Source organism: Glossina fuscipes, unplaced genomic scaffold (genome assembly GCF_014805625.2).
Source record: "Glossina fuscipes isolate IAEA_lab_2018 unplaced genomic scaffold, Yale_Gfus_2 90, whole genome shotgun sequence".
Lineage (NCBI taxonomy): Eukaryota > Metazoa > Arthropoda > Insecta > Diptera > Glossinidae > Glossina > Glossina fuscipes.
In genome coordinates, this window is record NW_023998444.1 from 499,636 (window position 1) to 512,734 (window position 13,099).

The window sequence follows — 13,099 nt, forward strand, 5'->3', positions numbered from 1 at the left end:
AAGTGTAGCTATTATGCAATATCTGTGCGATAAATATGCTGATGAGACTCCATTGTATCCAAAAACACCAAAAGCAAGAGCTTTAGTTAATCATCGTTTATGTTTTAATATGTCATTCTATTATGCAAGTATATCACCTTATACTATGGCTCCCATCCTTTTTGATTACGAACGGACCGAATTGGGCTTGAAGAAAGTACGGAATGCTTTAAGTGTTTTTGAAACATATTTGAGACGTTTAGGCGCAAAATATGCTGCAGGCAATCATTTGACTATAGCAGATTTTGCTTTATGTGTCGAAGCTATTGAATTTGATTTGAAATCTTATCCTTTAGTATGGAAATGGTATCAGACATTTAAACGTGAATATCCAACTTTATGGGATATTGGTAATACCGGAATGAAAGAAATTATCCACTTTGAGCAGAACCCTCCGGATATGTCACATATGCAACATCCATTCCATCCTACAAGGAAAGCTTCTACATTTTAACTTGTTTGTGTTTCAACGAAAATAAATCTTTTCTTTCTTTTTTTTTTATGTGATAAGTGAAAATTAAATTAAAATAATTATCAAATAGAAGAAAATAACTTACGTTTTGATCAAGTCGAAATTCGACAAAGTAAATTCTGCTAGGCATATTAAGAAAAAGAGTAAGCCTGCCTGGCTGGTTAGAAAATATCTAGATTATTTTGGAATAGATTATGACGAGAAAGTAATGAATTGCGACAAAACGAGTGAGAAAACACTATAGTGGGCTACGCCACCCTACCGCTATTAACATAACGACTTTTCAAAATACGATGCCATACGGGAAGTGGTGTGTCAGTTTGTCCTTGGGTCAACATTTCCACGAAAATAGCAAGCTGTAGGCTGAACACAAGAAAACTGTATGGACAGACGGACAGACAAGCGTGGATTGATTTAGGAAGTGATCTTGGATCAATCGGTTTAATAATAGACATATCAACCTCAAGTTCTTTTGGGCGTTGCTTACATTCGCTCGATCTTAATATAGCCTTGCGTGCGATATAAAGGGTTGAAGCCGCCTAGGAGAAATTACGCTGAGAAAGTAGAAACAAATAATAAAGGTTTACCTAAAATCTTCTATCAATGTTCCAATAGCTTCCGATAATTTGCGATGTGAACGTCCCGAAGCGGATTCTGTTTTCAAATCGTTAAGTAAAGCCCTCGGATCGGGATCCAAGTATTTATCTAATTGTTTTCGTGCACTTTTACTTAATAAATCCATTTTAGTTAAAACATTTACATGCGGCATTTCTAAATTTGCCATAACTCTTAAAGCCGCCATTGTACCCGATAGAAATTTCGCTCCGTCTATCATAAATTGAGAATCAATCAAAAAAACGGTGCATATACGAAAATTCCACGACTCCAACAATTGTACCAATTTTTTGCCCATTGTTAAATGCGTAAATAACTCAATTTGTCCCGGCATATCAAATAGAATATAATCATCGTCGGGATCTGTGCTTACTTCATTATCTGGATCAGCGCCAATTAATTGCGATTTCAGCCATTCCTGATTTTCAATAAGAAATTCCAAGCAGAATACATGACCCCCATTAGGCCCACAACGTAATTCTTCATCTTCCATAGCATCATCCAATTGAATAAGATCCTGTATATCTACAGTAGGCTGATAAGAAATATAGCAATGAAGGTTTTCTTTATTTATTTTTATTTATCGAGTCCAGCTCACACTAGTAAATTTTATGTAAAATACACAAAATATTTTATTGATTGGTCGCGGGTTCAAATCTCAAGCGTCGTAGATTTTTCATAAAGCCAATAACCTCAGACGATTAATTGTAATAATAATCATATTGTTATGAAATTCGCTTTTACTAAGATACAGTCTGTATCACTAAATCGCGGATATTTTATTCAAGAGAAGTACACTTCAAAGTTCTTTGATTTGCAATTATATTCCTTAACAGTAAGATCATTTATTTACAATTTATTTTAGCGGTACTCTTAGCTCAAATGTTCTTGCTCCCTTCCACAAATATTCTATTTATATACATTTTTACAAGCATGTTACTTATACCTAAATTTATGGTTTTATTTCTAATCCCAGGCTGCTTTTCCGCTAATCGTTTTCATCGGCCTGTAGCTGCATGAGGCGCCTTCGAATGCTTCTTTGGTTTTCCTTCTTTAGGGAATTTTTTATTAGGGAAAATTACTTAGGCGAAATTAACTGGATTTAGGATTTTCGTAACAATATTTTATTCAGATTGAGTGAATATAAAGAAGTAATAAGTGGGTCACGAGGCACCCTTATATATTCGCACCACTTCGTTTAATAATTCGTCATTTACGTGTCGACTGCTTGAAATAAGGCCTTTTATGGAAGTGATAAAAAAAATTCCCTATTCGAACCATTTTCAATAGCGCTTTCGTCCTCCGGCCAAAAAATGAATTTTATCGAAATATCTTAAAAAATGCAACTTGTACGTTGAACACAATGCTTTCGTCCTTAGACCAAAAATCCAAACTTCATCAAAATATTTCGAAAATTGCGAGTTGCGACTTGAACACAAGAAAATAAGACAGATAAAGGGACCGACCAACGGATGGACAGCCAGGCGGAAAAGCTTAAATTCTGCATTGTTCGGTATAATAAGAGATAAGCCTATCTGAACATTCCAAAAGTGTTTTAGGATACAAAAAAGTAAATCAAAATCTAATTCGTAAAGTTGGCTCCTCTTGGTTCAGTACATACTATTTCTTTAAAGGCTACACCAAAATATGTTGAACAATTTTATACGATGCCCACAGAAAGGCAAGGCATATACTCAGTTAAGTTAGGAGAAAGAGGGAAAGAAAGAGAAATTTGAAAATACATATTATATCGAAAAATTATTAACGTTCATTTACAATATTACGTCGTTTGCGCTAGATACCAAACTGCGTTGGACAAAAAGTAACGAGACTTTGTATTCGGGCTATGTTATCGATTTGTGTGCTTTTCTTGGTAGCTTAGTATGACTGTTGTGAGATCAGCTGAAATAATTTTCGATTCGCCTTGTTGGCATAGTAATTAGAAACGTTTTTATATACTACACCGCTTGTGATACAATGGTATATTAATTTCATGCAGATCTACGTAACATCGAGAAAGACATTACATAGACCTACTTTTTATCATGCCGACTTCAACTTGTCTGCCCGTCTGCTGATTATTCAAAATTCACTTAAATTGCTAAAAACTAATATCTGATAAGTAAAAACAATATAGTGAGACACGGTCTGCCGTGAAATACCTTACAGAAAAGACGCACGGACAAACTTGGATCGGTAGAGAAAATGATTCTGAAACGCTTGGTGGTGTGTTGTGAAGTCATTCTAGGTGTTATAATAAAGTAATAAATCTACTCTTCTGGAAGAAGGTGAGAAGATTTCGTAAGGTGATTAAATGTACAGTTTTTATTTATTTCGAAAATGAGAATTATTATATTGCTTTACTTTCTCCTAATGTCAGAACTACCGACGTCCCTCATTTTAATTGAAAATATCTATAATCAATTCTTTTTCCACCTGCTATGCCTTTCGAGATAACGACATACATCTATTTCTATTAAAATAGATTATATTAATCCCATTTTTTGTTGGATTTACCACAACTGTAAAAATAAAGATAAGAAGCTGACAGTTGGTACAAGCACTTTCCCTGATCAATTAAGAATTCAATGTTAAAAATATGATTGCGAATACTGTCTGCATACACGCTCACCAGAAATGAGCAAGCGAGCCAACCTCGTCCGTTTATCTATAACTTTCGATCCTGTGAAAATATTTTGAAAAAATCTGGTAACTGCCAGCGTGTCGTTCCGCGATCAGTTCCAGAACGATCTACATGTTGATCATCGGTTTTTGGAAATATCTTCACGGGGTTAAAATATGCAAAAATTGTCAGCTTTATGGGGAACAGTGTGAAACGAAACGATTGTTATGTTAAGTTCCTTAAGTTAAAGAGAAAGATGGGGTAACATCTTCTTTGCTTACCTGGTTTTTTTAAATTTTGTTCTACGCGATTGTTATTACTATTGTTGTTATTATTTAGAGATTCTTTCGTCTCATTTGAACAGATTTGTGGCGATTGATGCCGTTGCTCTTCTCTTCCTAGGTCATTAAAGTGGGCAATTGTAATTCTTCTCTTTCTTAAAGTCGCTAAACGGTCACTGACTTGCTTCGTATTGGGAAAAAATGATCTTTTAAGGTTAAGTTTTTTATTATTTGTTGTTGCTCCTACTGTTTTAGCGACTTTTCCATTATTTAAAGATTTTTCTTGATATTCCCATTGCTTTTCCGTTTGTCGTTGTAGTTGATGTTGCCGTTGATGGTGGTGGGGCGATTGAATCCGTTGCTCTTCTCTTCTTAGATTATTAAAGTTGTCAATTGTAATTCTTCTCTTTCTTAAAGTCGTTAGACGGTCACTGGCTTCCTTGGGATTGGGAAAAGGCTCTTATTATTATTGCTCCGTCTCTTTTATTATAAGACACACAAAATTTTATTATTATCGCAGTTTTTATGACTATTCTTTATAATACAGTCGTCCTTGTTGATAATCTGCGAGCCGTTTAAATGCTTCCTTACGCTATTGATTATTTTATCGGTTAAATTAACGTTCAGTGCATTAATATCATGAATTTGATTTCAGTTGAATTTTTTAAGAATGTTTGAAATTGTTTTTTCGTTTTCCGGTTTCTAAGTTTTTTATTATAATTAATAATAACGGTTACGCTACTGCAGCTAGTTGACCGTGTTAGGTATGGAAGACGGTGTTGTTGTTTAATATTCTTATTCAATTTTCTTGCAGCATTTCTGAGCATTTTCTGCACACCTAAGTAAAGAATAGTCAAGAACAAAAATATAAAATCAAAAAACAAATTACAAGAAAAAATTATATTTCAAAACTAGGTTAATTAAATGTTTTATATATATTTTTCTAAAAATGAAAAGATGTTTAATTTTTTTATATTTCAAAACTAGGTTAATTAAATGTTTTATAAGCATGCAAGTAATTGCGGGCAGGTAGCAACGGGTAACCAAAAATTTCCTAAGTGTCTATTGAAACTTTGTTGACATAAACACACCCCAGTGTGTTCAAAAGGCTCTTCCCTCCTACTAAGCAGTCGTCTTTTTAGCTAAACTAAATTATTAGGACCATCGAGGAGGCAATACAAAAAGTTGGACTGTACTACTTGCGGCACAACAGCACAAGATTAAGTTTGTGCGAATGTTTGTAACATCCAGAAGGATTTACGATGGACCTATTTTTTTTGTTTTTATAAATCTAAGCTTGCCTTGTCTGTCTTCTCTCGGGGACAAAAACTATTAAAAACCTTCTTCCTAAGTAATCTAGTCTTTTTGACTAAAAAAATTGCTAGAAGGCAATAAAAAGAGTTGGCCTATACCACTTGTGATATAAGAGTATGAGATTAAGTTTGTGCGGATGTGTGCAACATCCAGAAGAACTTAAAATGAACCCACTCTTTATTATGTCAATCTAAACTTGTCCGTCCGTCCATCTGGCCCCGGGGACGAAAGCTATTAAAACTATTTAGAATGTTTTTCGACCACCTTCCATGCCAAGCTTTACTTTGAAAACTCGTAATATGAATAACTGTAGGTGGTGTAGGATTTCTATTGGCGGACTGTGGCCCAGTATAGCGTTTTTACTTGGTTTTATTATAAAATACTAAAAAATTATATTTTATTATTGCCTGAACTTTCATATAGAAGGGTAATTAGAAAAATGGTTCAAAGCCGATCCAAATTTTTGCACATTAACTTCCCATGTAACGCCTTATTGAAATGTATTAATATTTATAGGGTGTTTAAAGGTGGGTGGCTATGTGCCACGGTAGTGTGCAGTGGTGCCTTTTCCGATTTTCGCTACAATAAATGATCATCCTTGGAGAGAAACAAGAAAGTGACTAAACGGTTACTCAGTCCTACTGTTATTAAAACTATATACGTTTTATAGCCATATTCATCCGATTTCAGAGACATTTTGAGATCAATTTCGCATCAAATGCTTCTTTTTTTTCTTTAACGCCTTGAGAGATTATAAATCCGTGTTACCAAATGTAGGTCGAGCATTTAAATACGCATTGTCTAAATAAAAATATATTTTATAACTTTTTTTCACGCTAAACTAAATTCCAAAAGTATTGAAAGCTAATCATTTTACTTCAGTCAAATCGAACCGAGGGTTCCCCCTTACGTGCGGTGGGTTTTATACCCATCACCGAGGGGTATAAAACATGATGACATTTGCAATGCTCAAAAGGAAACGTCAGATACCCCTCCAAGTACGTTTGTCCTTGATTAGCCTCACATTCTGGATCGATTTAAGCATGACCAACTGTCCATCTGTGCAGTGTCTGTTGTAAATCATCTCCACGCCGCAAAAATGAAGCTATCGACGTCAATTTGCTTGAAACATTGGAAGTTCCTGCGCGACTGTTGGTCCTGAAAATAGGAGAAATCGTTTGAAGGACAGCAAAAATGGGTGGAATATGTTGAAAAAGTCGTTGGAATGTGTAGGAGAAAAATTGCCCTTTTAGACGACGTTTATAAACAGACTAGCGCCTTCAGTATGAAAAACGCATTCTTAAGATTTAATCAATTTTCTTACAACTCATTCACATAAAAGATCTCAACAGAATCTATCCATGGGATTAAAATAGAAACTATTATACTGGAAGTAAAAATCACTTCGTTCCGTTTTTCTGTTTGAAAATGTATTTAATCAAAATATTAATCCTATCTGGATAAAACTTTTGTCCACTTCTCAATTAATTTTCGAATTTCATATCGGGAAAATGAGGGAATCCATATTTCGGAGTCGTCATAAAGATCAAAAGCACCGTTCGAGCAAATGGTGGGTCATCTATTATTGAGTGGAAAGAATAACCTATGTTGACACCAGCATAAAGGATAAGACATTGCAGATTACCATTACAAACATTTCCTGAGTGAGTATTGGTAAATGGGACCGAATTCCTTCATACTAAGAAGTCACGGTATCATACATACATCCTACAGTATCACTTGCACTCTCTCTTCGACAGCGAACCGAACTAATCTGTTTCCAACATTTTTATTCATTGTGGGCTTATTTTATGAAATCTTTATTAATTTGGAAAACTTAGTTTTATGCACTTTCGACAAGTGCATAGACTTCGTTAAATCACTTCTGACCCAAAAAAAAATATATATCCCTAAATGTGTCCACAAAGTTACTATGCCTTCATTTTTACTACGCCAATATGAAATTGAATAAAAATCTATATCAAATCAAATTGTATAGTATATTAAAATCTATTTATGAAATTATAATTAAATAAATTTCAATACACTCTTCTATACAGTTATTGACTTTGCAATAAAAACAACAAATATATAAACAATTTATTATTAAATAATAATGTACGGTGATGATAAGGTCAAGAATAAATATTATAAACAAAAAAAAAAGAAAATAAGCAGCCCATAAATCTTTCACTGCAAATAAGTCTATTTGTTGTTGTATAAGTTTTCATTCAACTTAACAGTCTAGAATTAAACATTATTTAAATTTGATAGAAAGCAATAAAAAAAAAACAGCGGAAATTGTTAAAAATTCATTTTTCATTTCTAAAACATATGGTTGAATAATTAATTGAATTTCCGTTCAATCAACGCTTGAACGCGTAAAATGCTCCGCGCAAAGACGAATGTGAAATTTTTGAAAATTATTTCAAAACAAGTTCACCACATCAGTTAGATCAATAATAACAAAAAAAAAATTGGGAAAGCAATAGAGGTACGTGAACCACCATTAAATAATGTACACCACCTACAGTTATTTTTCTAACGACTACATAAAGTAGGTCTGCATATGGAAAGTTTTCAAAAAAGTCATTCGATTCTAACCATTTTCAATAATGTTCGTCCTCGGGCCAAAACATGTCAGTCTAGCAGATTTCATCAAAATATCCCCAAAATTGCGACCTGTAGATTGAACGCAAGAAAACGAGACACACAGCCAGACAGGCGGGAAACTTAAGTCGGTACAAAAATGTGATTCCGAATCGATCAGTATAACGCAAGTCCTTCAGCGTATTGCGAACATTCGCACAAACCTAATGTACCCTTGCATCACAAGTGGGGTAGGGCAAAAAAGTTTGTATTCGGTCCGATCCTAATCATTTTCAACAGCCAAAATATGTCAGTGTACGAAAATTCATCAAAATATCTCAAAAATTTCGGTCTATAGGTTGAACACGAAGAACCGAGAGAAGCAGACAGACGGACGGACAATTTTAAGTCGAGTCAAAAAGTGATTCTGAATTGGTCTTTATAATAAATGACGGGTGTATCTCAACTTTTTCTGCATATTGTATAGATCCGCACAAAGTTAATATACGCTTGGACACAAGTGCGGTAAGGTACAAAAGTTTGTACTCGGCCCGAGACATATATGTTTTCGTTAGCCATGAGTAGGTTATGTACGCTTTTTCATTTCAAGGTAAAGCGCTCAAGGTTGATTCGCTCTCGATATGCATGCAATATGTATCACGTTATATCGTATGTATGGTGTACCATATATATATTAACTAATATTTTTACACAATTTGGCAACAACTGTCCTAACTAAGCTTATGAAGTTATGATAAATACGTCGAGCTTTTAAGTCTCGCTTTCGCTCTCAGCTGTTTTTGTCAAACGGCTATATCCAAAAACCAAACCTAACTTTCAATTACATCACTACCCTCCTGCTCTTATTATCATAAAATTTAAGATTAAATCACAAGCTTTAGAATTTTGAAGAAGTAATTAATCTTGGGTTCAAATCTCCCGCCCGGTGGACTTTTCAATAAAGGCGGTAGCCTCAGATGCTAATACTTTAAGACTTTAGTCTTAGAATTTATTTCTTTAGCTAAATTAATAGTAATTTGGGAAAAGAGGTCAGTGTTATCGTTGTTCTATCAGCTATGGACGGATCTGTGAACCGGTGCGGCAAATTTTTAGTCGTTAACTAATGAGAACCACAAGAATAAGAATAAACTGAAGTTCTTGAGTGTGTAGTCGTCGATATCGAGCAAAATCGATAGGTGCCGGTTTTGGACTCACTTTAACGGGTAGTGAGTTGAGGACTGTCGTATACATTTTCTTACAATCGAATGGAATCATAGCCACTACTATAACTTTATCATCACGGTGCGCTTGTTGATGACCCATATTCGTTAAACAATCCATTTTCCTGATAATAAGAACTTTCTGCGACCGAATCAAGAAAAATTAAATCGCATCTCAACACCAAGTTTTGTTTCTTTGGCATATAACTCAAACTAATATCATCCCTTCAAAAGTAGAGTATTTTTTTGATGCCAAGTCATAGAAAGAAAGCCATTATCTTCTGTAACTTTCTAGGCGCTTTCATGACACTCAGTGACACTCTACATGCTACTATTGCAATTATAAGGCGCCTGTTCATGAAAATTAAATATTAAAAGCCAGGCACCTGTTAGAAAATTAATCTTCAAGGAATTTGTCGACGGACAATATTCCGCCAGAATCAAGAAATAGCCACTAAAGGTTTTAATTGTGGCTATCGATTGATTGGAATGATATAGCAAATGCTTGCTTGGGTCTTTTGTTCTTGGAGTTATCATAACAAATGGATTAAGTGCTGCATCCAGTGGAATCTGTTGATCCGTCAAAGTTCGCATACGTTACTGTTGTAATATTTGGTCTGGCTTTTTGCGTTTAAAGCTGTCTTAATCTACTATCCAATTCGTATTGGCTTCAACTCGTGGTATATCCAGATTCCAGGAGTTTGAAATCCTTCTCACACTATCTTTTCTACCGTCTCTTCAAACCTTTTTCGAAGTCTTAAGCAGTTCATTATTAAACAATGGTACAAGTTCGACCGAATGTATGCAACACCCGGAAGGACTTGGGACAGATGCCTCTTTTATTAATTTAGAATCGCTTTCTGAATCAATCTTTTACGTCTGTCTATCCGTCTTGTTTTCCTTTGTGCAACCAATTAGCGAACAATGAGTTTGTGCGGATGTATGCAACACGCATTGATTAATATACCGACCGATTCAGAATCACTTTTTGCACCGACTTAGTTTTGCTCGTCCATACGTCCGTCCCTCTGTCTGTCTGCCTCTCCTGTTTTTTTTTACGCAACCTATAGATAGCAATTTTTGAGGCACTTTAATGAAATTTGGGACATTCGCATCCTTCGCCGCAAAGATGAACGGTATTGAAAATAGTTCGGATCAGACCACTTTTTTGATCACTTACAGCCTTATTTTGAAAAAGAGCGGTGTAGGGTATTTTAAAGGTAAGTCTTGTCCCACCATATTGTTTTCGCATGTTTTTATTTCAATTTTTGAACTACGTAAACTATTTACCAAGACTCGTCGAATCGAGTCATTTCTTTCACTCGATAACTTATCACGTCTACTAATGTTTAGAACTAATTAACACCGTCCCCCAACATTTTTTAACATACGTTAGACAAGTTTGTAGATATCAAAAGATGAACAAATATATATTTTTTACATATTTTCCAAAACTGCACTGAAGGTCACGTCGTGTTGCACTTGGTAGTGTTAATATAATGTTAAGCGCATAATGTTGCATACTGTCGCCTATATTCTAGAAAGGAAAACATGCAGTGAATGATTAATATGAAAACTAGGGAAGACACGACAGAACATCAACAAATCAAAACATTGAAAATCCCCTAATGATAAATAAGTTTTATATCATTCTTTCATGCAGACATACATGCGTACATTCATTCATTCATTCGTTCGTTCTGACAATCATTCATGACAGAGAACAATATACGTCAACTTTAATTAAATGAACAAAAGGATTAGAAGAGAAGAAAATAGAATATTACTCCAGTTATCAAAGAAATGTAAAATTAGATAACAGACAACAGCAGCAATAGCAGCAGTAGCAGCAATAACTGTTATGATTAAGTAACGTTACACAAATTTTGTAAAAATAAACTGTCGCAATACCAGCAATTGCATTGAGAAAATGTAACACACATAGAGAAACACCAAGGCAAGATAACTACTAACGAGTGGAGAAGTCGCGATTGATTAATTATAAATGAAAAAAAAACACTTTTTTTATTTTTGTTAAATATATAAACTTTTTTTACAAAACAAAAAAAAAAAGAAAAACATATTAAACACTTACATAGTTTGTTAGTTGAATGCCAGACCCCGGGTTGTGGCAATAACTTTACGTATATTTCGTTTTTTCTTCTTTTTCTCCCCTTCTTCTAATAAACTTTTTCACTAAATAAAAAAAGCTTTAATTTCTATTGTTGTGTGTGTATGTGCATGTATGTGTACGTAATTTATAAGCTAATAAAACTGTAAAATTACTTTTTTCCTCTTAATTCATCTTGAAGTAAACACATTGATTTTTAACTTTTTTTTTTTATTTTATTTTTTTAACAAGTAATGATGTCAACTAAAAAAAACGTCAAGTTTTCAATAGTAATGTTTAAGAAATTTTTGTACGACTTTTGCTTTTAGAAGCGTTTTTATATAGAAAGGTGCTTTAAAAATGATAAATTGTTTCATTGACGCTTTGGAATTTTTCTGAGATTTCTGATGTATTTTCTTCAATCCACTTCCACGCAAGTCGCAATTTTTTCTTCTTTTTTTTCTACTTTACTTGTACAAAGTGAAATCTTTTTTTTTCCATAAATCTTTTGCAGTTATTTGATGCGATATTTTTATCAACTTTTTTTGACGTTTAATGTTTACCGTTTAACTTTTATTTTGGTAAGAATTTCTTATGGAAATCAACAATTTAAAATTAAGAAAAATTAATAAAAATTACACGACCGGTTTGCGGCTGAAATTCCATTTTTTCGAGTACTCGTTACATAAAGATTACTCGTTTCTTATGTACTATTAGCGAACCATCATGATAGTGGCTGCAAAACTGCAACAAGTAACAGGGATGTTATTATTTTACAGCTGTGAAATCAACTTTAACGACAAACTATGACATTTGGCAAAAAAAAGGTTTGTAATATTCGTTTTTGTTACATTCCACTTTTTGCCAGAAAAAACTTTAATTAATTTTTCAAACATATAAATAAAGTAATAAAATTATTGAAATTTAATACAAAAAAAGAATTAAGTAAAGGAAAACTGTTGTTTAATATATAATCGTCAGACAAATTCATTAAAATCCTTAGACAAAAATAAAGCGATAAAATAAACTAAAATATTAAAGTGTAAGAAAAAGAAACAGTTTCCATGGAAAGTCAAATGGATTCGAAGAAAAAATACAGTTCAAAGTTTCTTAATGCGTTTTGAAGCTAATTTTAAATATTTTTCACACAAGAGAAATATAGATTTGCTTGATTCTGATAAATGTTCACGATGAATATCTAATCGAGCGATGATATTAGGTGTTTGAAAAAATTTTGATAACTTTTTCACTTGAAAACCCATTTATAGAGAAAAATTCAAAATATTTTCCATATTTCTGCCAACATAGCGTTATCGTGCGTTTGATTTCAGCATATTTCTGCCAACATGGCGTTATCGTGCGTTTGCGATATTAAATGGAAAACTATTATTTTAAGTGGAGGAAGGTCAAAACCATCGAAATCACGCATTATGTAACCTGCTATTTCCTATTTCCTCACTATTTTTATCTATAGAAGTCGCTGATCAAAATTTTTGCAAACATCTAATAACATATAACACGAGAGGAAAACTTCGACTCCATCAATTCTTTCTATGATAATTTCTTGCAAAAGTAAATAAAAAAGTTAAAAACTTATTTAAAAACACAATAAAACCAATATTAATATAATTTATACTTAATTTTGCATTCAACTGTCTCCTTTAACAATGTAATAATAAAAAAAGGAAGGCATAATAAGTATATGAAATATATTAAACAGAATTCTATATATACAGATATGCATTACTTGAACTTGGCGAAACATTTCGATAAAATTCGAGCCGATATCCCATATTCCTCTTCATATATAGCAATTTTCATAGTATCTAGTCTTTC

The 13,099-nt window shown here is 33.4% G+C and overlaps 2 protein-coding genes and 1 long non-coding RNA gene across 3 annotated transcripts; 1 reads left to right on the forward strand and 2 right to left on the reverse strand.

The window, feature by feature from the left end:
- The first annotated feature begins 13 nt into the window (after positions 1 to 13).
- On the forward strand, positions 14 to 493 carry LOC119638553 (glutathione S-transferase 1-like). The gene has a single exon (XM_038035420.1). The coding sequence runs from the start codon at positions 14 to 16 to the stop codon at positions 491 to 493; it is 480 nt and encodes a 159-aa protein (XP_037891348.1).
- A 580-nt stretch (positions 494 to 1,073) lies between these two features.
- On the reverse strand, positions 1,074 to 1,706 carry LOC119638554 (GPN-loop GTPase 3-like; the record flags this gene model as incomplete). The annotated part of the gene is made up of 1 exon (XM_038035421.1): positions 1,074 to 1,706. A coding segment is annotated over one exon (612 nt), but the record flags the coding sequence as incomplete, so codon positions are not given.
- A 1,866-nt stretch (positions 1,707 to 3,572) lies between these two features.
- On the reverse strand, positions 3,573 to 12,062 carry LOC119638546. The gene is made up of 2 exons (XR_005247454.1): positions 11,249 to 12,062; positions 3,573 to 4,868 (listed from the first exon to the last, which is right to left on the reverse strand). It is a non-coding gene; the product is annotated as an uncharacterized LOC119638546 (long non-coding RNA).
- Between the last annotated feature and the right edge of the window lie 1,037 nt (positions 12,063 to 13,099).